We start from the raw sequence: 21,885 nt of genomic DNA on the forward strand, positions 1-21,885 counted from the left end.
TCTCTCTCTCTCTCTCTCTCACACACACACACACACACTCACATACATACAGACGCACACACATGTACATACTCACAAATAATAAGATTTACCCCCCCCCCATAAAAAAAATAAAAAAAATAATCCGTAACAGTTAAGCTACTTAACAATTACAGCTATTGACGAAATATTGAAAGGGTACACTGACGCACATCCAAACACTAGTTGCATTGAAGTACTTATACAGCAATTGAATAGTCGACCGCCCGAGTGTTTGGAAAAAAAAGAACCTGTGAGGAAGAAAATGTAATGCTATAGCCCGCTACTTGAACAGTAGCTATCTTTTTCAGTCCGTTGCCCTGCTGAAAGATCGAACTTGTACTTGTCGTTAGCTACGTCTGAGCTCCATTCCATTCTACAGCAGTAAACATCTGATAGGAAACAAGCTTTGAGAAAAACGTAGAAGCCATTTCTTGGTTTTAGTAAGAGTTTACAGCACTTGCAACACACCTATTAGGCCTATTGTGCAATGTAAGTTCCGAAAATTGGAGATGTTACAACATATTAACAAATAAAAGGAGATAAGAATAGGTGTTTGATAAGAAAGAAGGAGCAAACCACACCAGAGACCCCGCCAACCACCTACATTTTTTGGTTCGCGTACAACTCAAAGCATGAAAGATGTATTCAAAGATGCCCCTGTATTGACCTTTTGAGAAAGTACCTTGATGAGCCCAGGCAATTGACCATGGGTCTGTTGGCAATACTTGACACCGGAAAAAATCGCCTGTCAGACTCTTTTGCGCATGTCTGTTGAAAGTGGCATGAAATCAACTTCCGCTGCCCACCATTCGTCTCCCTCTTCTGCCGCCAGCACGTGGTGGATCAGACTATCAGACTAACTAGATTTCCTACAACTGCTCCACGAAACCAAGTGGAAGTTGCACTTTTTCAAGATGTTAGTCTTGTTTGAGAGTGCGGCAGGATATGCTTTATTTAAGGTAAGAATATTGAGTTTTCCTGTGCTATTTTTCACATCTTGCGCTTTGCTCTCCTGGTTCCTTATTTCTCACCCACTTTCTCAGCTGATTTATTTCCAGCCAACGCCTGTGACTGATCCGAGTGGAGTGTGATGCAGGCGTGGTATTAGATCTATCTTCAATAACAGTCAAATTCAATAAAAGCAACATCAACAGTGATGAAAAATCAAAAAGGAAAAAAAGTACAATAATGCAGGTTAACAGAGTTCAGACATTCAAAATAAAACTTTCGATTTCAATTGGTCTCCTCAGTCTCAGGATCACTCATATATTCATATATATCATATTGCCAATATTGCTGAGATTACCCTTAAGATTCTGGTCCCTGATAAATGTTTGCCCGATAAGCGTAATCCCGCGTGGCGCTCCACAGCTGGTCCCTGATCAGTCGTCGTCCAGCGCGGGCAACGCATTTCGTTTAGGCAGGGCGGGGTCTGCATCTGTGTCAAGACTGTGTGCTAAAATGTGTGTGGGTCAGTCCGCTTGTGCCTGTGTGTCCATCTAGATCTAGATCTAGATTATCTAGAATCTAGAACTTACTGCATTGTTTGGCCACCTCTATTCTTACCCGGGATGAGAATAGTGCAGGCGAGTCTTTTGGCTATTCTCACCCGGTGCGCGTTCACCGTTATAGCCTAGATTTCTAGATCTAGAATCTAGATCTAGAATTCTAGGCCAACAAATTTTGCGTTCAACCCTAAACCACAGAATTCTACACTGTGATAACAGAAAAATTTTAGAATTCTGTGCAGTGAACAAACGTTCCATTACAACTGTAGCCCACTAAAAGCGTACAATTTTGTCTGTGGGCAGTGGAGAGAGAGAGGTCTGCTGAGAGGAGTAGCGCGAGAACTTCCAGTCAAAACAAAATGGCGACCCGCGTAGTTCGGCTCGATTCGAAAAGTTAAATAGCCGTAGAATCTTTGTAGACAAGCAAATTAATTTACTTTTGTGTTTTAACATCATTTTTTAACGTTGTTTTGGTCAATTTGATCGTCCACATCGATAGACGACAGTATTCAGAAAGAGAGAGAGGGGGGGGGGGGATGAGTAGGCCTAGATCTTGCGAGAACTTCCGGGCAAAACAAAATGGCGACCCATTTCATTGTCAAGGAGGTGAAGGTGGTGGGGCGGGCCTGGGGAAGTAAGATGGAGAGAGAAAAAGGAAGAGAAAGAGAGAGTGGAAAAGAGAGAGAGAAAGGGGAGGGGGGGGGGCGTCTTATATAAGGACTGATGATGTGAATTTTATGTTTTGATCCATTTGTAGTTGTGAAATGCAGTGTAATAGCCAACCAGTAGTTTAAAGTCCGAATAGCAACGGGAGACTATTCAGACTCGAGTATAGACCTCGCTCACGGTAGCAAGCACATTATTTGAGTCCGAATAACCTCCAGCAGCTGTTCGGACTCGAGTCCAAATTGCCACTTCGATATATTCAAAACTTTGCACTACATAATTAAGAAATAAGAATACGTGAACCACTGTAATTTCATCATTTGTAGGTAGATCTAGATCTAATAATCTAGATCTTCTAGTAACTAACAAGTAACATATAGGCTACTGGCTTTAGGAGTTTAGGCCTTCCGTACTGATTTTGATGACCATTGAGTAGGCTATAATATAGCAATGCCCACCGAGCGCGTTTTGTTCTGCCGATTTTTGGCCCCCGCAGCAGGGGTGTTTCGTGGGACGCACTAACGCAAAGGTTGTTGTCTTCAACTTGCTCTCACGCCGCTTCTCGGGAATGGATATGAATGAAACTTGGCAGCCAATCAGAAAAGAGGGCAATCTCGTAGTATGCAGTTTGACAACATTGTACCCATCCTAGAAGCAGTCGAAAATGTTTGCGAAAGTGGTTGATATGGTGCGCTTTGAAGATTTTTCAGAGCTGTGATTTGTCAAACTGACTGATACGTTGTACACCATTTTTCTTTATTCCCTTAAAATTTCAAGCTTCTGTGTTTAGCGGTTTTCGCGTAATCTTTAAAAATGTGGGAGTAACTAAGGGAAAAAGCGGCAACGCCATTTGCGCGTGCGGGGTGATCGGCCGGCGGCTGGGAAATTTTCACTGAGTGACGTCACCAGCCATCGGTCGCCTCGGGCGCTACAAACTAGGACCCGCTTATGTGAACCGGAAATTGGGGAAAGGATACTTCAAAACTAAACGGGGGCCTTGATAACTTGCATTTTTGTTGCATTTTAGTCACAATACAATAGATGTCATTTTTATTTGCTTGATTGCATGACAGAAGAATAAAAACAGAAAAGCAAACATCTTGAGAAATGGTATGGCATTGTGTTTGCGTTATGAAAGCCTATTTCCCCCTCTTGGGAAAGCACACACTTGGACTCGTCCTGTGTGCTCTGTTTGGAAAAGTGAGGCATTAAGATTGTTATTAAAGAGTATGGTACTTATTTAGTCCAGTCTGGGAAGATAGTCCCGTTTATACATTGTTATCGTTCACGCGTGAGTGTGCGTGTGTGTGTGAGAGAGAGAGTGGGGGGGGGGGGGTGTAAATATGGTCTTTTATTATTTGAGTTGTAGCCTACACATGCGAAATATTCCCATGACTTGTAAACTATATTATCTGAACGCATCTTAATCTACCACACAATAGGACACTCCAACAATGGATATACACAGACGATCTTATTTTCTATAACAAAGTATGCATGCTTTTACTAGTACAGAACTGGATTTATTAGACTAATAAATCCTCTCTACTTACATTTTTGTGACAAATTGATCCAGAGCATTGTTTGGCAAGGAGGAACCTTTTATGTTGCCAAGTTTTATTCAAATATCATGACTTTGACTTTGGGACAACATATGACTGATAATCTTTGTAAATCTGTAAAGAACGCCACTTTTTTACCTGCTAATGTCTTTACAACTCAAAAAGTTAGACAGATATTAAAAATCTGACAGCATGACTAGATTCTTCATTAAAAAATGTACTAGACTGCCAAGTTTCATTTTACATATTCCAAGAAATAGGCGAGCTATGACAAATATTGTCTCAAAACGCACCGAAAACGGCCACATTTTTACCTATAAACGTCTTCATAACTCAAAAAATAGGATAGCTATGAAAAATCTGAAAGCAGGACTAGATTCTGCACTAGAAAATGTACTGGGTTTCAAAGTTTCTTTTAAATACTCCGAAAAATGAGCGAGTTATGACAAATATTGTCTCAAAACTCACCAAAGAACGTCCCATATTTTGGGGTTTTTTTCATTATATAAAAGTGTACCAAAAATTAATTGATTTAAAAATCCGTAACTTTTTTGTTTATTGATGGATTTCAAAAATTCAAAAAGTTCCATGCTCTGTGAAGATAAAGCTACAAAATGCACATATTTGCAAACACTTTCTGGCAAAAAAAGGTTTTTCGTGGTCATTGCTATATAATATTCATCGATTTCAGAGTGGTTGCTCGTTACGGAACCCTGTCATCCTGAAAGTCATATGTGCCGCCCGTCTCCATATAGCTTTAAGGCTTGAAAATAGTCTGGGGTCACATGGATGAATCTCGTAAGAGGCATTCTCCAGCAAGCAGTCCAACACAATTCCATTCTGAACACAAATGTCCGAAGACCCCATAGTCAAATGCGTCCTGTGACCATCAACAAACAAAGTGACTGGTCTTTTGATTTCATTCTTGTCAAGGTGGACATTGAACACTTTCTTCAGCCAAGAATAGAATAGTTCGGCGTCCATTTGAGGACCGGCCAAATGCCGCACTTTCAAATCCGTAGAGGGGGTTTTAGTTGAAGCGGCACCCAGCAAAGACAATCATAGGCTGAACATATGTTCCAGCAGCACTCAAACCAGCCATGATAGTGACGACTCTTGTCAGAAGTTGTAAAGTTATACGAGTGTCTGGATTCTTTTGCACACAGAACTTTCCCGCTCCTGGGACAAAGCGGAAAGCCAGTCTCATCTGCATTGTACCAACGGTTTGCCTCCTCTTCGTAGGTTTTCAGGACGCACTTCTGACTGGATTTCTCATGTATTTTGCCATACGATGTAGCTCTTGGAGTATTGTATTCCTTGGAAATGGATCAATTTCAAACTGCAGTAATTTTTGCAGCAGATCACGTTTTGCAAAGCATTTTCTTGAAAATTTCAAATCTAATTGCAAAACCATCTAATTATAGGGAAAAGCATGGTGCTGAATCTTGCGCTTCCTTAAAGTGTGAAGTTTTTCTTCATTTCTTGGCCTGATTTTTGTTTGTGCTGTGATGTCTGCTAAATATGATGGAAAGATACATTTTTGGCATTATGTAAAAGGTGTCCATTTATTTCTTTTCAGCTTTTGAATGAAACAAAACTTCAAAATAGTGAAAACCTGTATCAAGACTTTGAGACACCTGAGAAAGCTTCCAAAGTGTGAGTAGAGTTATGATTACAATTCTGTATTGCGAGAAATTCTAGGGGAGTCGTTGCCAAAATATAAGAGGACAGTTGAGGAGGAAATTCCAGTTTTCATCTCTTTTATTAAGGAAAGTAAATTTTTCTTTTCGGAAGTGTTAAATCAAGTAAAGTAAGACGAGAAATAATAACGTGGTACTGTCAGTGTAATGTTTAGTCTACTGTGCCTTGTTTTGCTTCCCTTTAGTACACTTTCCTAGTATAATGACTATAAACGAATATATTTGATAACTTTTTATGTATTTACAAGCATAGTGGTAATTCAGATTTTGAATGAAAAGTTGCGTATTGTCTTTTTTCTTTGCACTTTTTTAAAGCTTGTATGTGAGGCATCTTCGTGAAATCAGGTGCTCGTCAAAATGCTGATATCGAAGACACCAGCTTTTTTCTTCCCATTTGGCAGTTTTTATGGAATAAGAATTTTTTTTGTCCATTTAAAAACACAGTTCTGTGTGGTTTTGACCGAAAAACATTAATCAAAGGGACAAAAACTGTAAAAGTAAATGTTCAATTTTCAAAGACTCTAAAGCTAGATTTTCTCGCTAATTTTACCTCTGAACCCGGTCACCCCACCTCCTTCAATCGCAAATATCTCGATTTCTCTTTTAAAGATGAAAGGATATTTTTACCATTCAAATCAGGGTAAATGAGCAGGCTTTAAGATGATACGGATAACATAACTCCATATGTCAAGAAACTGACAAGCGCCTGATTCTACGTTGTGACATATTTATTGTTTAAAATTGGCTTTTAATGTATCATAACACCCCAACCCCTCCTGTCAACTTGATGTTAAAAAAAAGACTATACAAGCAGACTGAGTTTTAGAATTTGAAATAATTAAAAATATGTGAAAATACTTTTAAGTGCTCTATGGTTAAATATTTTAAAATTCAAATGCCATATAAAAATATGGATGTGATGACAGGTTGGGCATTGAAAGGGAAGTTTCAGAATATAGTATGGATGAATTCTAGGCATGAATCAATAATGCGTTACATAATAAATTAGTAATTCAAATTTTTTCTCTCACACTTTCATAGCCATACGCGACAGAACATTTGCGAGAGCACAAAAATACCTGTATGTTTTGCCTTGTTGGTTACCTGTACGTTTGCCCCCTTTTTTTTTTCAGTCTGAAGCTGAAGCACTTTGAAAAGTTTGAGAACATCAATGAGGCTGTTGCAGGTAATAGATTTGTTGCTGTGTTGTGCTTGCATGTGTTAAGATCATGTGTGGTGGGTCTTATAAGTTATAAGCCAACTGCCATGGTTTGGAGGGGGGGGGGGGGGTGATACATTGTGTTTTCAAGCTTTTTTAAATTTTTATTTTTGTTTTACAATGCTCACACCTGCTTACGGTCATAAGCACATTTAACGTTTTAGTTTGGTAGGAATTTTGAATTTTGATTGGATGGCGGCTGAAGTTCTGAAGCATCAGAGTATGTTTGATAAAAGTAAGATTTGTTAATATGGCAACTCTTAACATTTTTGTTCTATATTGAGGGGGGGGGGGGGCGTGTACTTTTTAGAGACAATAGTTGTTTTTACTGCAAGATACTTGCTCCTGCCAAGTTTGTGTTAAAATTGGACTTCACTTTTTTGAAAGGCTCGGTGAGAAAACAAAGATATTGTTTTTTGTTTCAGATGGTGTAATGAACGTAGAGACTGTTTTTTATTATTCATGTTCATGAACTCTGTCAGTTTTCGTCTGATTTGCCCCACCTTTTTCGCGTAGAAACCCCTCCCTGCTCTATGGGCTTATTTTTTCCTGACAACAAAAAGTGCAATACTTAAGCAGCTTACATCCTCTTCATAATGGTATGTTGTCTCTATCATCAGGAAACCTCACTGTAGAAAATGAAAAAGTTGGAAAGAACCTGAAGAGGCTGGTAAAGAAACACATTCTTAAAGATGCTGAGGCTGAGTTGGCTGTTGCAGATGCTAAACTTGGAAAACTGCTCAAGGTTAGTGTCATGTACATGGAATCTTACTTTGGTTGTGGAACTTTTTTTCATTGCTGTAAATACTCTTCTTTTATCTCCGTCGGGGTTAAACCCACTATGCCATGGCTCCTTTTTGGTACTAAATCTAAAAATGCTGAAAGCGTCACTAAATTGATCATTTGATCAAAACAAGAACCTATTTCGATAGTTCTTCATCTAATGAATGAACTCCCAGTAAAAGAGACCTGTTTTCGGCAATTGCCGAAAAGTAATTTGATGTAGAAGTTGTCGTAAAGGAATGACATATGCAGGACCTGGCTCACCGGCGCAACAGTTCCGACTGCGAGCCGCTGGGAGCGTTTTGCTGGAGTAAAGAGTTAATTACTGATGCACTGTGTTGTGAAAAGTAAATTTGATTTGTTAAGATAGTGTTATTCATTGACATCACATGTAGTTTAATTTGGTAAAAATTTCTTAGATTTTTCATTTAGTGAGTGTAACCAAACGGTGTGTAACCATTTTATGGCAGTTGTCATATTTCAATTTCTTTTTTTTTTCTTCCGTGCAAAAACAGAAAGAATTTGATCTGAACTGTGTGACGAACTCATCTGTTCAAGAGCTGATGAGAAACATCAGGTCACAGCTTGACAGCTTTATTTCTCCCATGGTTGAGGCCAGTCACTTAGCACAGATGTCCCTGGGTTTGGCTCACAGGTATGATTATAATTTTCTTGCTGGCTAGTTGTCTTGGTAAGATTATTGCCTAATGGCTCGCTGTATGAGCTATAAATGGTATCAGTTTTCTCAATGTTCCATGCCTCTTGTTTCGTGTTACCCTTCAATTCCTGACTCAGAGGCAAGTTCACAGGAGCCGCTTATCAAGCAGTAATGGTAATTTTCTAAGGAAGTGCTTGATTTTTAGGACACTAGTGCACTACTAGGTCAAGAGCCTGCGCACTTTGCAATCTGGATTCAGTCTTTGCATGAAATTGATATGAGTAGGCTTCGGCTGCCACCCTGGCAAAGTTAAAAAATGTCCTACCAACTGAAAATGGTGTGTCCCAAGCGCTCATATAACCATATGCAGATGCGAGTGCTATAAAACACTTACTGAAAAGAAAAGATCTTAATATCCAAAACTTGTTGGTTTTCTTCGTGGATTCTCAGACTTGTAGCGAATTGTTGTCTTCTTTTTCACTGGACATGTTGTTTTCTCATGATGGGTCTCACTGATAAAGGTACTGACTTCCTCATTAAAGATTCTTTGAGCAAAATGTTAACCTTTTCGTCACTTTATATATGTGAATGTTACAAATTCTATTAAGTTGTTAGTGTTTGTTGTAATTTAACAATGATTTGTGGGTGGTTGGCGGGTGCTCTGGTGTGGTTTGCTCCTTCTTTCTTACCAAACATCTATCATCCTGATCTCTCCTCCTTTTTTTTGTTTGTTACTCTCTTATAACACCTCTAATCTTCGGCACTAAGAAGACTTTATTGTGTTGCAAGTGCCATAAAACTCTTATTAATACTAAAACTGACCATGATTTTATTCATTCACAGCTTGGGCAGATACAGACTCAAGTTTAGCCCCGACAAAGTGGACACCATGATTGTACAAGCAGTTTGTGAGTATTTTGTATTTTGATGTGGGGAAAATCTGTTTAAATCTGGTAGAAACTATTGTCGAGACATTTGTAGGACAAGACTACCCAGGTATTTGAAGTGAAGACTATCGGGGCCTGAATTGACTAAATGTCATTTGATTGGCGTTTGATTCTTTTTAAACTATACCATTTGTTCAACTGGGCCTATAAGTAGCCCTTCACGGTAAGGGTGTGCATTTTGTTGTATGTGTGGTTATGTAAGGGCTTTTAGCGGGTTGCCTTGGAGTTCACTTGATTTTTCAAGGATGGTTAAAGGGATTTAATGTCAATGTTGAAAAAAAAATTGACTTTCGAAGTAAGATGAGTCCTCTTCTGTAGGCTTGCAGGGGTCATGGTTCATATGGTTAACCATTTTATGCAGAGTTGTAACAAGAGGCTAGCCAAAGAAAGGGAAAGCTGGAAAGTGCTTGTTCGTGGCCAGTATCCTGTTCCAGGGTGAGAAAGGCAATGATGATGTATCCGGACAAACCGTGCCCTATATTTAGTTTGTACAGATTATGGTAATACAGTTAATAATAATAATAGATAATAATAGATAGATAGCATTTGAATAGCGCAAATCCCCGCTCAACAGCAAGTTCTATGGTCTTCACAATCTATACTATTACCCCAGCAGACCTGAGAGCATTCTGAAACAACCTCAACTTCCTGGGAAGCATACAGTGCAAGCAGCGATTTATAGGCGCTAAAATACTAACATACTGACAGTAAAAACTTACATGGCTACCCATTGTCAAGGTGAAAAGTGTCCGACTTGGACAGGTCGTCGTCTTACACAGTTTCATTAGGATGTAAAAAATTTGCAAGGGGGGAAATCGGACATAACTGTCTGTAAAGGTGATTGTCTAACACAGGATTTCCTTAGAGCAAGTTTCAGCTGTATGTATAGATTGATTTTAATTTCTGTGTTTCAGCTCTCCTGGATGATGTTGACAAGGAATTGAATAACTATATCATGAGACTAAGAGAATGGTATGGATGGCATTTCCCGGAACTGTCAAAGATGGTTACTGAGAACTTGGCCTTTGCTCGTATTGTCAAAGCAATGGGTGAGTGGATTTAAAAAAATGTTTTTTGTTCGGTTTTCTGTCAAAACTCCATGTCTAAAAGGAGAAGGGGATGTTTACATAAAAGTACATTTGTGGGTGGTTTGCAGGTGTTTTATGTAGTTTGCTCCTTTTTCCCGCGTCCAACATTTAATGTCACTATCTCTTTTTCTTTTTTTAAGTGTTGGTTTCTCTCTTGTAATACCCACTATCTTCAGCACTTATAGATGCCACATTACACTTACGAAAACAAAAGCATATTCTATAATGTTCAGGGTGTCCCTGGGAAAACTGAATTGTGTGCCAAAGCTTTTTGACTATTGATAGTCATTATTACTGATCATTATTATGAATAATTCAAATTGTGAGAATGAAGGTTTTAAGTCAGCACAATACTTCTTTGGAGGGAATATATCCACATCATTTGCTTGGGAATAATTTTTATAATGGGGCTGGCACAGCTGAAGTCACATGACAGTGTACAGTGGACCCCGGTTACAACAGGTCTGCGGAACTGATGTGATACCCCTGGTACAGCAGAACCTGCTATAGCTGTGAATCAAGTTTACATACAGTAATGAAGGATTAACGGGTGGGATTTTGTTTATTACCTAGGTAACCTATTTTTTATTATGTTATTCGTTTTATTCAAGTTGCATTTTAGCGAAGAAAGTTTTGGCCATTTTTAGAATTCTTTAAAATTCTGGGTGTTGAGTGATCAGTGAGGGAGTTTGTTGCATTTTAAATTACAAGAACACTTGAGGTTAATAGTTGTCTGTATTTTTTTTTTAAAATTTTCAGGGGACCGCACACACGCTGCTAAAATGGACATGTCAGAAATTTTACCAGAGCATCTAGAGAAGGAAGTCAAATGGGCAGCAGAAATTTCCATGGGAACTGAGATTTCAGAAGAAGACATCTTCAATATCAAGAATTTGTGTGATCAGGTAACTGACTTTGCTAAGTGGTTCTTACTTTGTCTCCCAATAATCTTCTTGATAAAGCAGCAAACCTGTTTTTGTTGCTGTGTTTGATGAATGATAAATTAGGTGTTTCATATAAATCTGAGTTCACTATGTGTATGGTTGCTTGTGCTTTCTACATGATTTGAATGGGATCATAAATACTCTTGGTGGGTGCTCTGGTGTGATTTGCATCTTCTTTCCTATCAAACGTCTATTGGCTTTATCTACCCTCCTTCTTTTTTGTGTTTGTTACTCTCTAGTAACACCTAATCTTCAGCACTTATATGACCATATTGTGTTGCAAGTGCCGTAAAATGCTTACTAAAACAATACTCATGCTGCCATTACCCTTGTGCTCCCAGGTGATTGAGATGTCTAAGACCAGAGATGAGCTGTACAGTTACTTAAAGGAACGTATGGCAATGGTGGCTCCGAATCTGACTGTTCTGGTTGGGGAGTTGGTTGGTGCGCGTCTCATTGCCCATGCAGGTATGTCATCATGGTTGTATATGGAGACTACCGGGGGAAAACTACGGTAATCACAAACTGAAAATCGTGAGGGTACCAATTTTGAACGCTTGTTGACTCATAACTGTATTTCTGTTCAACTGTTGGTTGATTAGTGTTGTTAGATTTTCCTTTCAACAACTCTTAACAATAAACCACCAGTCAAACAAATATAAATTTAGGAGTCCGCAAGCTTTTAAAATTGGCACCCTCACAATTTCCCGTTTGTAACTACCGTCGTTGTCCCCCCTCTGCTCTTCATATATAGTAGTGGGAATTGAATTAGAGCTGGTGTTTTTTAGTATTTATTGTTGTTTCCTATAGCAACCCAAAACCATATTTTGGTAAAGTCCCTCAGTTTAGTGAATAGGGGGAGCGGTAAATGTGATTTTACAGTTGGATTGGATTTACAGAGATAATGTCAAGTGTATTAACTGCCAATGATGGAACATGTTTCTCTGACTACTGAATGATGTCACAATTTCATTCGTCACTACCTCTGAGGCAGTTCATGTGTGTCACTTTGGATTTCATCTGTGTGTTCAGTGAATTCCCTTTTGAAATTTTTTAAACCTTTATGATCTGTGTTTTCATCTTCGTACTACATAACACGAAACTCCCATTGTAAATAAATGGTTAAGTTTTAATTAAGCTACATTACTCGTGCAATGCAGTAAATTGCTTTACCTTATCTGTGCAATAGCATTAGCTTTCAATCAGGGCTTAGTTCAATGTGTTTCTGTTTTTGTTATGAAGGTGATGTAATGCTGCTTTTTGAATGGACCTGCATATTCTTTCCTAATTCTGTCAAATCAGTGCCCAATTACTGACTCTGAATGATGAGTCACGTGACTCATAGACATAGTCAGAAGTATCTAGTGACAGTTGATCAAATGACCTGGACCACAATACAATACAGATATTTATCTAGACTTTTGATATTGATGCTTTTTAGTTTTCTGTCAGGAAAATATCAGTGTAAGTTGTAGAAAGAATTGCCTTTGATTTTCATATTTCAAAGGTTAGGTCAGTGTTAGTTCATAAACTGCCAATGATGGAAAATGATTATTTTCTGACAACTTACTGATTGTTACATTTTCTTTCGTCACTACCTCTGAGGCAGTTTATGTTCTGGCCAACATTACTTTCTCCTGGTGTAAACTAGCAATGCCAATCGGGCTTTCCCGCGAGGCGAAAATTTGGTCCCCGTTTACGGGCGATTTTGCGGACCCGGCCGAAGCGTAGGTGACTAACTTTGTCAACCTCGGTCTGCTCTATTTCCGAACCAATCCGAATGAAACTCGGCTACCAATCAGAAAATAGGGCAAACTAATGATATGTGGACGTTGAAGTTCGTACACATAAATTAACCTATACTTTTGGTGTCGGGAACACTTTCGTATCGTGTACACCGAAAACTATAAGGAGTTTGAATTTCAACGCCCAGATGGTAATAGATCTATCTATCCTCTATAGTGTGCTCAAATTTGTGAGTTCTGTGTCAAGTAGTTGTTTAGACCCGATCGTAAATCTACGACTACCCCCCTATCCAAAGCGGCTTCGCAAGGAGACCGGCAATTTTCCCCTCACTCCCGTGGCAAATGTCTGTGACCTACAAATCCCCGCATGACTATTCCGGGCCCGTTCATTGGTCACTTGAAATAGGGCAATGGCGGGCGCGCGCATCCGGTTGTTTTTCTCTCTATTCCCCTGTAACATCGCAATGGGGGTATTCCGAGGCGAGGTTATCTCGTCTCGGGGTGTTCGCGTCTCAACGGGGAAAAATAATTTTTAATTGTACGGCATGCTAGATTGAATTAACTTATCTTTTACGGTTGGCATGGTCTAAAGTCATCATAAAAAGCTTTGCAATTATTTAGTCACGCTGCCGACAAATATTCTTAAAGATCCCATGTTGTGATACGATGCTATAAATAAAATGGACTCATCCCGACACCCCTTTTTCGCAAAATCGTAATATGTACACCACAATTTTAATTATAACAAAATAACTACGAAATTGGTAGTAAATCTGACTGCAGAAATGATTTCTACACTCAAAAACACATCGGGTAGCCAAGTTTCTCTCGAACATTTGGATTAGTTACCGAGATATCGTCGATTTTCTTACAGAATCTGCTACTGCGTGGTCCACTTTTTAGGAGTATTTTCCTATATGTGGGTCATCCATATTTTGCCGACCTTTACAACCCCATAACTTTTTTATTTATGAACCGTTTCTCAAAATTCAAGGAGCATAATTATCAGAATTGAAAATTCTTTCTTAGGTACCAAAAAAAGGGGGGCAAAAGTGAAAATTTAAATTTTCATTGGCATTGCTATGTAAACTCACTGAATACCATGGTTGAAATCCCCAATTTAACTCAGGCTGCCATGATTTCAAGGATGGTTTAGAACATTCATTCTTGGATAACTATTCAAAGCAAGCTTTTACAATGTACACCATTTATCTTTTTTATTTTGTGTTTTGTTGAGGTGAGAACAGATTTTCTGCAGGTGTGAGATTTATGCTTGTTTGAAATACGGACAAAAATACAACGTGCAGTATGTTATCAATGTGTGAAGTACTGTGCATTAATTTCGGATGTATTAACCAGTATGCATAAGGGGTACTTTGACAAATTCTGTGACTTTAAATGCCTGATGTGTAAAGAGACTTAAATTCCAGGCTTAAGCAATAACGTTGCTGGTACAAATCTTTTGAGTTGTGACAGTTTTTGCTTTCTTCTATTGAACCATTGTTAGAGTGTTATTTGTTAAAACACAAAGTAGTCTTGATTTTCTCAGTGTGGTTTTTAGAATTTTTGTTCTTGTAAAAAAAACTGCCAGTGATGGAAAAAAATGTTTCTGACTACTGGATGATTGTCACCCTTTCATTCGTCACTACCTCTGAGGCAGGTTATTCTAAGCAAAATTCAGTCACAAAGCATGCTACAGAAATGTCTGCTTTTAAAAAAATGCCAAGGCTAGGTATGCAAAAATTGATATCCTGTTATCATTTCTGTTCCTGTGATAATGCAATACTCTCTCCAAGCTGCTCATGGCCTTGCAGTTTTTTCCAGTGTCATTTGGGCGTATTGAAGTCTCCTTTATTTTTTTATTTGATGGAATGATTCCACAAATTTTCTATTGTATCTATTCCAGGCTCTCTGCTAAATTTGGCCAAACACCCATCATCCACTGTGCAAATTCTGGGAGCAGAGAAAGCTTTGTTCCGTGCCCTGAAGACAAAACACGACACACCAAAGTATGGTCTGATATACCACGCATCATTGGTGGGAGGTGCTCAACCCAAGAACAAAGGAAAGGTTTGTTTCTATTATGTTTTTTTACATCAAAAGTACTTCTTTGTGTACCCCCCACCCCACGTCTTTATTTTCATTTTTCATCTAACATTGTCACGTTGCTTTTATGAGTTTTTTACCTTTTAAGGTGTGGTCAGGTGTTTGCAAGTTAATGTTATGGGTGGTGTGATACGGACTGCTCCTTTAACTTGTTTTCAGCACAGTTGTTGTCCCAATCTTCATTCTAGCACAATGTGGTTGCAGCCGAGCCACTCTTGAAAATTCACTGTAAATGGAGACCTAGGTGTACTGTCATAAAGGCAACCAAGAATGACAAATATTGCCAACTTCCATGACATCCACGATGTGTCACAAAGCTAAAAATTGATGCATTTTGGTGATGCACCAGGTGCATTACAAGGCAATGAAGGGGTAGCGCTCATATGACCGTATGCAGTTGCGAGCGCTGTAAAACCCCATACTAAAACATACTAAAACGAAGGGGTTGAAATCAATCTGTTTACGGAATTTGAGAACCATTTTTGTGCACTTCTGTAGCTTCTCAGATATCATTTGACTTTTGTTTCCTGTCCTCAGCTGTCGAGGATGCTTGCAGCCAAAGCTTCACTTGCTATACGAGTGGATGCCCTTAGCGAGACCAGCGACTGTACCTTGGGTGTAGAACAGCGCGCCAAGTTAGAGAGCAGAGTTCGCAATCTGGATGAAAAGGCGGTGAGTTAATGTTTTATTTTAATCATGTGCTCTTTTTTATTTAGGTATCAAGTTTTTTCCTAGTGTTGCTGAATTATTTTTTTTGTTTCATGGTCTTCAAAATTGTAGATTTTCAAGACCTGAATCCAGACAAAAGTCCATAGGGTACCCCTTAACTATATTTTGTGATCCACTGTAAATTCAATAGTATTCTTTTATACGGGTATTTTGTAGGGTAGCCTAGATGATTGAATGTGCATTAGGTATTTAGGTATCAGGTGCTTGTGTAGTGCAAATTTATCCTGAGAACTTTACTTTGATGTTTTTGAAAACCATTCTTTCATTCTACAGGCTCGAAGGATCAGTGGTTCCGGCAAGTTCCAGATGAAACAGGAGAAATACACAAATGTCAAGTAAGTATTTATTTTATGTATCCAGGTTTTCAGAATTATTTGTTTTCATAATCTGAACTGAGCTTTAGATTTGTGGGGTTGGGGTTTTTTTGTGGAGCCCTTTTTTGTATGACTCTTTCACAAGGGGTTTAGACATAAGGAGTGGGTGGTTGGTGGGTGCTCTGGTGTGGTTTGCTCCTTCTTTCCTATCAAACATCTATCATCGTGATCTCTCCCCCTTCTTGTTTTTGTTTGTTACTCTCTTGTAACACATCTAATCTTCTACACTTATATGACCTTATTGTGTTGCTAGTGCCGTAAAACTTTCACGAAAACTAAAAGACATGTAAACAGTTGAACCTGTCCGAGATGACCATATATTGTCAAGAAGAAAAGTAGTCTTCTTTGACTGCGTCATAATATCCAAAAATGTTAGGAGGAAAGTGAAATGAAAGTAATCTGGTGGTGTTTCTGTTTCGCCTTTGATTTGTGGCACAAAAGGGCATTTGAAATGTTCTGCTCCATGTCATTCTTTGCCTTCATTTTGTCCTTTTGAATATTAATAATTGGATAGTGCATTGTGCATGTCACGTAGACTTCAATACTTTGTCCACTTTTGTCTATCTGGTATTTTATGAGGCCTTGTTATAGCTCTGGTCTTGATACTGATCAGGAGCTGGAATGGCTTGCCAATGGAAAAGTGTTGTTGTTTTCCTAAATATCTCTCTGTTAAATTAATGGCAGGCTTGCCATCTATGTCTCCTGAAAGTTTCATCTCAAAATGATGACAAAAGTAAGGAAAGAGTGGGGGAAAAACGGCAAAAAAAAATTCATTTTGCGAAAACTGACTATTATTGTGAAAATTCACTATATTAACCCGTCGTCATGTTTTCAAAGGCAATTTACGTGGAGAACAAACACTTTCTCAAATGTATCCATGCTATTTTTGGACAAAAAACTGGTTGATCTTCAAAAATCAGCCAACAGAAAATTTGCATAGCCTGACCCAAAATCTGCTAAATCATGGGTCGCTCCTCCCCTTAACAAGAAAGGACGAGGAGTCTGCACAATGCCATATAGTTTTCTGTCTACGAAAGAAATCGGTTCCTTTTTTTTACAAATATGACTTTGTTGAATTGAGAATAGTATCATGTAAAACAAAACAAAAATATGGTATGAGAATGAGTTTGGGAACTCGTGCTTAAGATTATAAGAACACTTAATTATCCTCCAAAATTTTTGTTGTTTCCATGGTGTCATGGTTTCTGTCCTACCTGTTCTTTAAGTCTCTGGTCCGAGATGATTATTATCAAAATGACATTTTGCAGTTAAAAAATGTTTGAGATTTGCTTGGATTTTACATTATTATTATTATTAAGGGAAGTTAGCTCGGTAGTAGACTTATGTTTGACACAAATGGGATGTCTGTTTTGAGAATTGTCTTGATCACATTCAGTCATCCACTTGGTTTATAATGGGGTTCTTTTTTTACTGTACAGTGGAAATCGCTTCTGCAGCAAAAATTTTGAATATATTTTTGTGGTTAAGTTTTGTACTCTATTATCTTTAAGCTGTTCTGTGTTTGTATTGCTATATATATATATTGTATATAGTGTATATATTTGTGTTTACTACTTTAGCCCCCTTTAAGTCAAGTGGATTCTTGACCCAATAGAAGTTATTTATATGATTAGGGCAAGACTTTCTCTTTTCAGGCGATTTCCACTGTTGTTGCTCTGTTTAGTTATACATGATTATGTCTCTGGTCTTTCATGTAGTGTTTAATCCTATTTTTCATAGTGAAGTGCAGACTTTCAATCCTGCTGTGGACTCTACTTTGTCTGGGAAGAGAAAAGTGAAAGAGGAGCCAGAGGATGATGCAGAGGAGACAAAGGCCCCGAGTGCAAAGAAAGCAAAGTTGAATGAGTCAGTTGCTGAAGAGGAAGATGAGACAGAGACCCCGAAGAAAAAGAAGAAGAAGAAGAAGAGGGACTCTGAGGTCAAAGAAGAACCCGCAGAGATAGGACCAAATGGTGAGGATTTTATGATTAGATCGTTGAAGTTTGATTAGTTAAAAGTGAATATGGCAGGGTAAAAAAAATTGTATCTGAAAATAAATGTAACAAATAAAACCTGATGGTATTGCGTACCGGTAGCAGGAGTGAAAGTCATGTCTTGTAGATGTCTGGTTGAGGTAGCTGATATGTCTTGATCCACTTCCTAATCATTAAAACAATAGCCCCCTTTGACCGAGGCCCACTCCGCAGTTATTCTCTGTTTGCATATATGGGGGGGGGGGTGTTGTTAACACTTTGCTCCCACGGGATGCCGGTCGGCGATGGTGTGATATAGCGTGTACCGCACCTGTATCCTGGTCCATGGGGACAAGTGTTGCGCGCTCTGCGTGGGTGGAGAGTGTTAATGCAAGTCTTGCACTTTCTGCAGTGTCACAGAAATGCGGGTGCTGCTGCATCCACATTTAGATGAGGCTGAGATCTTGCCAAAGGAAAATTTTTGAATGATGTCATTGTTTGTGTGAACATTGTTCATAATTTTTATTTATTATATTTTTTTTTTGGTGGAAAAATGGGATTTGCGTGTTATGAACAATTATATCGGCAGCGATAGTCAGGCTGCATGTATCTGTCTTTGTCTCTACTCTACGTGGCGTTGGTGGTCTAGTGGTAAGGTTATGACTCGCAACCGTAAGGTTTGTTAGGTTGTGGGTTCGAATCCCGACAGAGTCCCGGCGTGCCCTTGGGAAAGGCACTTTACATGAGTTTTCATCACTTCACCCAGGTGGGATTGGGTAACCAGCTATGGACAAGACAGGGAAATATCTGTTAAGTTTCTTAGTGTTTGAGCGTTTAATCAGCTGCTTGCACTGTATGCTTCCCGGGAAGCTGAGAATGTTTGAGTGTTCTATTGTCTGCTGGGGTAGTGATATAGTGTATAGAGCATATTATTTTGACACATTGTCATCTTGAGTACTTTACAGTTCTGTAATATAATAGACAGAGAGAGAGCGTCGTGTTGGGCGAATGTAGTAAGCCTATTGGTATGGGGAACTGTTTAAATGTCATTACATCACATCATCCATGGTTTGGGAGTGGGGGCTCTGGTGTCACAGTAATAGAAAAACCAACTGGAAGTTTTGCTTTTATTTTTGTGAATTGTGCTTTCATTTGTAACTCTACTCTGTGTCATAAAATTACATTCAAAACTAGCTATTATACTGGGGGTTTTTCATGTGTGCATTTGTGGAGTCATTTTTTTTAACATACATATATTATATCATACAAATCTATACCTCGCACAATTCTTTGGGAAATTGCAGGTGACGGAGAGACTGAAAGTGCCAAGAAGAAGAAAAAAAAGAAGAAGGACAAGAAAGCCGACTCTGATGACGAGTAACATGATGATGGTCTGCAAATTGTTATCGGTTATAACGGACATTGTATTGAACGAAATGAATAAATATTTGAGTTCCACAAATGCTGTTTGTGTGGTTGTGTCGTAAAAAAATTTTTGCGTTCAGTTTCTTTTAAATGTTTTTGTGATCCTTATTTGTTCCTGATAAAATGTGTCATTTATTTGGCTTTTACTCACTGGGCCCTGGTCCTGAACATGGACAGGATAGAGTAGAACATGACTAAAGCGGGACCGTACCGGAATCCCCTTTTTATTTCCAATGTAACCTCAATTACCTGTGCTCGGGTTTAGCGGGGCAATGAAGAAGCAAACCACACCAGAGCACCCGCCAACCACCCACAAGGAGAGGTTAAGAACAATAGATGTTTGATAGGAAAGGAGGAGCAAACCACACCTGAGCAACCTCCAGTCGCCCACCCTACTTCCACTTGTCATTGATTACTCTTGTGGGACTTGGCTGATGTATGTTCAGTTCTGGTACATGTATTTCTGGATAATGTTACTCCAAGTTCCAAGCTATTTGCTATTCAGGCAAGAGGGGAAAGAAAAATATGCTCAAATTGAAAGGTTTAACACCCTTTGCAACACTGGAAGGTTATTTAAGAGGTGGTACCTTCAAATTGTCCATGTCAGATAGGAACAAGCCAAATATTAAATCGGAAAATTTGTGTAAAGTGCCTTTCTAAGGACATCAACATCGGATCAAGGTGGGTGGTTGGCAGGTGCTCTGGTGTGGTTTGCTCTTTCTTTCCTCTCAAACATTTATCGTCCTTATCTCCCCTCCTTCTTTTTTATTTGGTACTCTCTCCTAAAACCTCTAATCTTCTGGCACTCTGAGGCCTTATGCAGTTGCGAGCGCTGTAAAACCTCTACTAAAACAAAACTGAGCATCGAGCCCCCGATCCTGTGATTACGAGTTCAGTAGTTTTAACCACTACACCAGCAACTCCACTCATTTAAGTAAAGAGAAAAGTATTTAATAAACACAGTTAAGTACTTGATGTAAATTGTCATGGTCATATAGTAAATGATCTAGTGCTGGAGAAGATGACGGAAGGGACAAACAACAGAGGGAAAATCAAGAAGTAGGACCTGCCAGTGACGCTCTCAACCTTTCTGCAACACCACTAAGTCAAGAGGGGAAAATGACTACAGTGACTCCCTGGGGTTTTATACACCCCGCATAATTTAGCAAAATTTGATCATTTTTGCATAATTTCTGATAATTTTCCGTCATCATTCTTTGTTAAATTTAAACAGAATCACATAATTTCACATTTCTGGGCTCAGTTTGCATAATTTCAGAATTTTTTTTGGGTATGAAACTGTGGGGACAGAAATAAGGACCTCATTCTCATACAGCACAGCAGGCTAATATGTCTACATTTTGCCAATAGGAATAGATAGACTATACTATTTTAGTTTCAGTACAAGAGAGGCACATTGAATGGGGTGTGATAATTAAATTTAATTAGTGCTGGGAAAAGGACAGAATGGGAAAGAAAAGGACGTACTGTACCATGGGTGCCCTCCAACTCCAGCCACTGAAAGGAAAAAGATACAAGCATGCTTCCTGTCAACCTGTGGGAAATTCATATATTTGGGGTCTTTTCTGTGCGAGGAGAAGCCTCCGAATGTATCATTCCTCTCCGACAGGAACAAGCCAAATGGGTTGAAGTTGATGAAGAAAGCCTAAAAAATCCCAAACCAAAAGAAGTTGTGGATTCAAACCAGGGCCATCAGCTCCATGGTCCAGCATGATACCGAGCTAACAAAGTTTACTTAACTCCCAGGCAAGACGTATACGGTATACAGTACAGTAGTCTTTGCTTAAGTTAATAAGATCCTGCTGTTTTAAGAAAACTGAATTTTTACTATACAAAAGTCACCCCCTAAGATCCCGCTCTGATTTCCCCCTAGAAGGCCTACATCCGGTTAAGGATCCCACATTTCAGATACATGTAATACTTTACGAAACAAAATCCTGGGCGGGCACAGCAGATCAACCAAAAGTGAAAAGTTGAGATCATTGAACTGCCCGTCACGTCAAAGATCACCCACTCTCGTGAATGTGATCACATATAAGTGTTGTAAAACTCGATGAAACTACAATGTTTGCATCCGACGGGACCACACTACGATATGAATTGACAGATGTGTTTGTTTTCCCCAAACATCGCATTCATATCTGAATCTGAGATCTCCACCTAAACTCACATCACTCACTGGGTGGGTATAATAGGGCCTACAAGTCCGCTCCAGACGGGATCACATCGAACTGTGAACTCTTCCCTGAAAATTGCAGCTGTTGTCTGTACTCCCAAATTTGCGAGACAGATCGAATTTCAATTAGTGTGGTAACAACGTAGGCCTACTGGAGTGCAACAACAAAGGAGGGGCAACTGGACAAGTGTATATCTTGAGACTCGCGACAGGATACGGTTTTATGCAAAAAATTAATTT

The 21,885-nt window shown here is 39.0% G+C and overlaps 1 protein-coding gene and 2 non-coding genes across 4 annotated transcripts; all 3 read left to right on the plus strand.

The window, feature by feature from the left end:
• Positions 1-805: 805 nt before the first annotated feature.
• Positions 806-19,485, plus strand: LOC101855559 (nucleolar protein 58). Of its 2 annotated transcripts, none has more exons than XM_005097480.2 (14): positions 806-980; positions 5,337-5,413; positions 6,591-6,643; positions 7,297-7,421; positions 7,975-8,114; positions 8,961-9,025; positions 9,979-10,113; positions 10,912-11,057; positions 11,438-11,564; positions 14,748-14,911; positions 15,485-15,619; positions 15,950-16,011; positions 17,791-18,023; positions 19,328-19,485. In XM_005097480.2, the coding sequence occupies exons 1-14, from the start codon at positions 936-938 to the stop codon at positions 19,402-19,404; spliced, it is 1,584 nt and encodes a 527-aa protein (XP_005097537.1). In that variant the 5' UTR covers positions 806-935; the 3' UTR covers positions 19,405-19,485. The 2 variants fall into 2 exon arrangements, with proteins under 2 accessions (XP_005097537.1, XP_035825456.1); XM_035969563.1 differs by lacking the exon at positions 806-980 and adding an exon at positions 4,843-4,995.
• LOC118477619 lies at positions 12,010-12,097 on the plus strand. Its single transcript, XR_004858494.1, has one exon. It is a non-coding gene; the product is annotated as a small nucleolar RNA SNORD70 (small nucleolar RNA).
• LOC118477620 lies at positions 12,621-12,712 on the plus strand. Its single transcript, XR_004858495.1, has one exon. It is a non-coding gene; the product is annotated as a small nucleolar RNA SNORD70 (small nucleolar RNA).
• Positions 19,486-21,885: the final 2,400 nt, after the last annotated feature.

The sequence above is a fragment of the Aplysia californica genome, unplaced genomic scaffold (assembly GCF_000002075.1).
Source record: "Aplysia californica isolate F4 #8 unplaced genomic scaffold, AplCal3.0 scaffold00155, whole genome shotgun sequence".
NCBI lineage: Eukaryota > Metazoa > Mollusca > Gastropoda > Aplysiida > Aplysiidae > Aplysia > Aplysia californica.

Excerpts from the sequence above, each read along its gene's own strand:
- LOC101855559 (XM_035969563.1), top strand. The coding sequence starts at position 4,858 with ATGATAGTGACGACTCTTGTCAGAAGTTGTAAAGTTATACGAGTGTCT. Across the intron at positions 5,414-6,590 it reads CCTGAGAAAGCTTCCAAAGT|TCTGAAGCTGAAGCACTTTG; the intron begins GTGAGTAGAGTT and ends TTTTTTTTTCAG. Across the intron at positions 16,012-17,790 it reads GAGAAATACACAAATGTCAA|TGAAGTGCAGACTTTCAATC; the intron begins GTAAGTATTTAT and ends TATTTTTCATAG.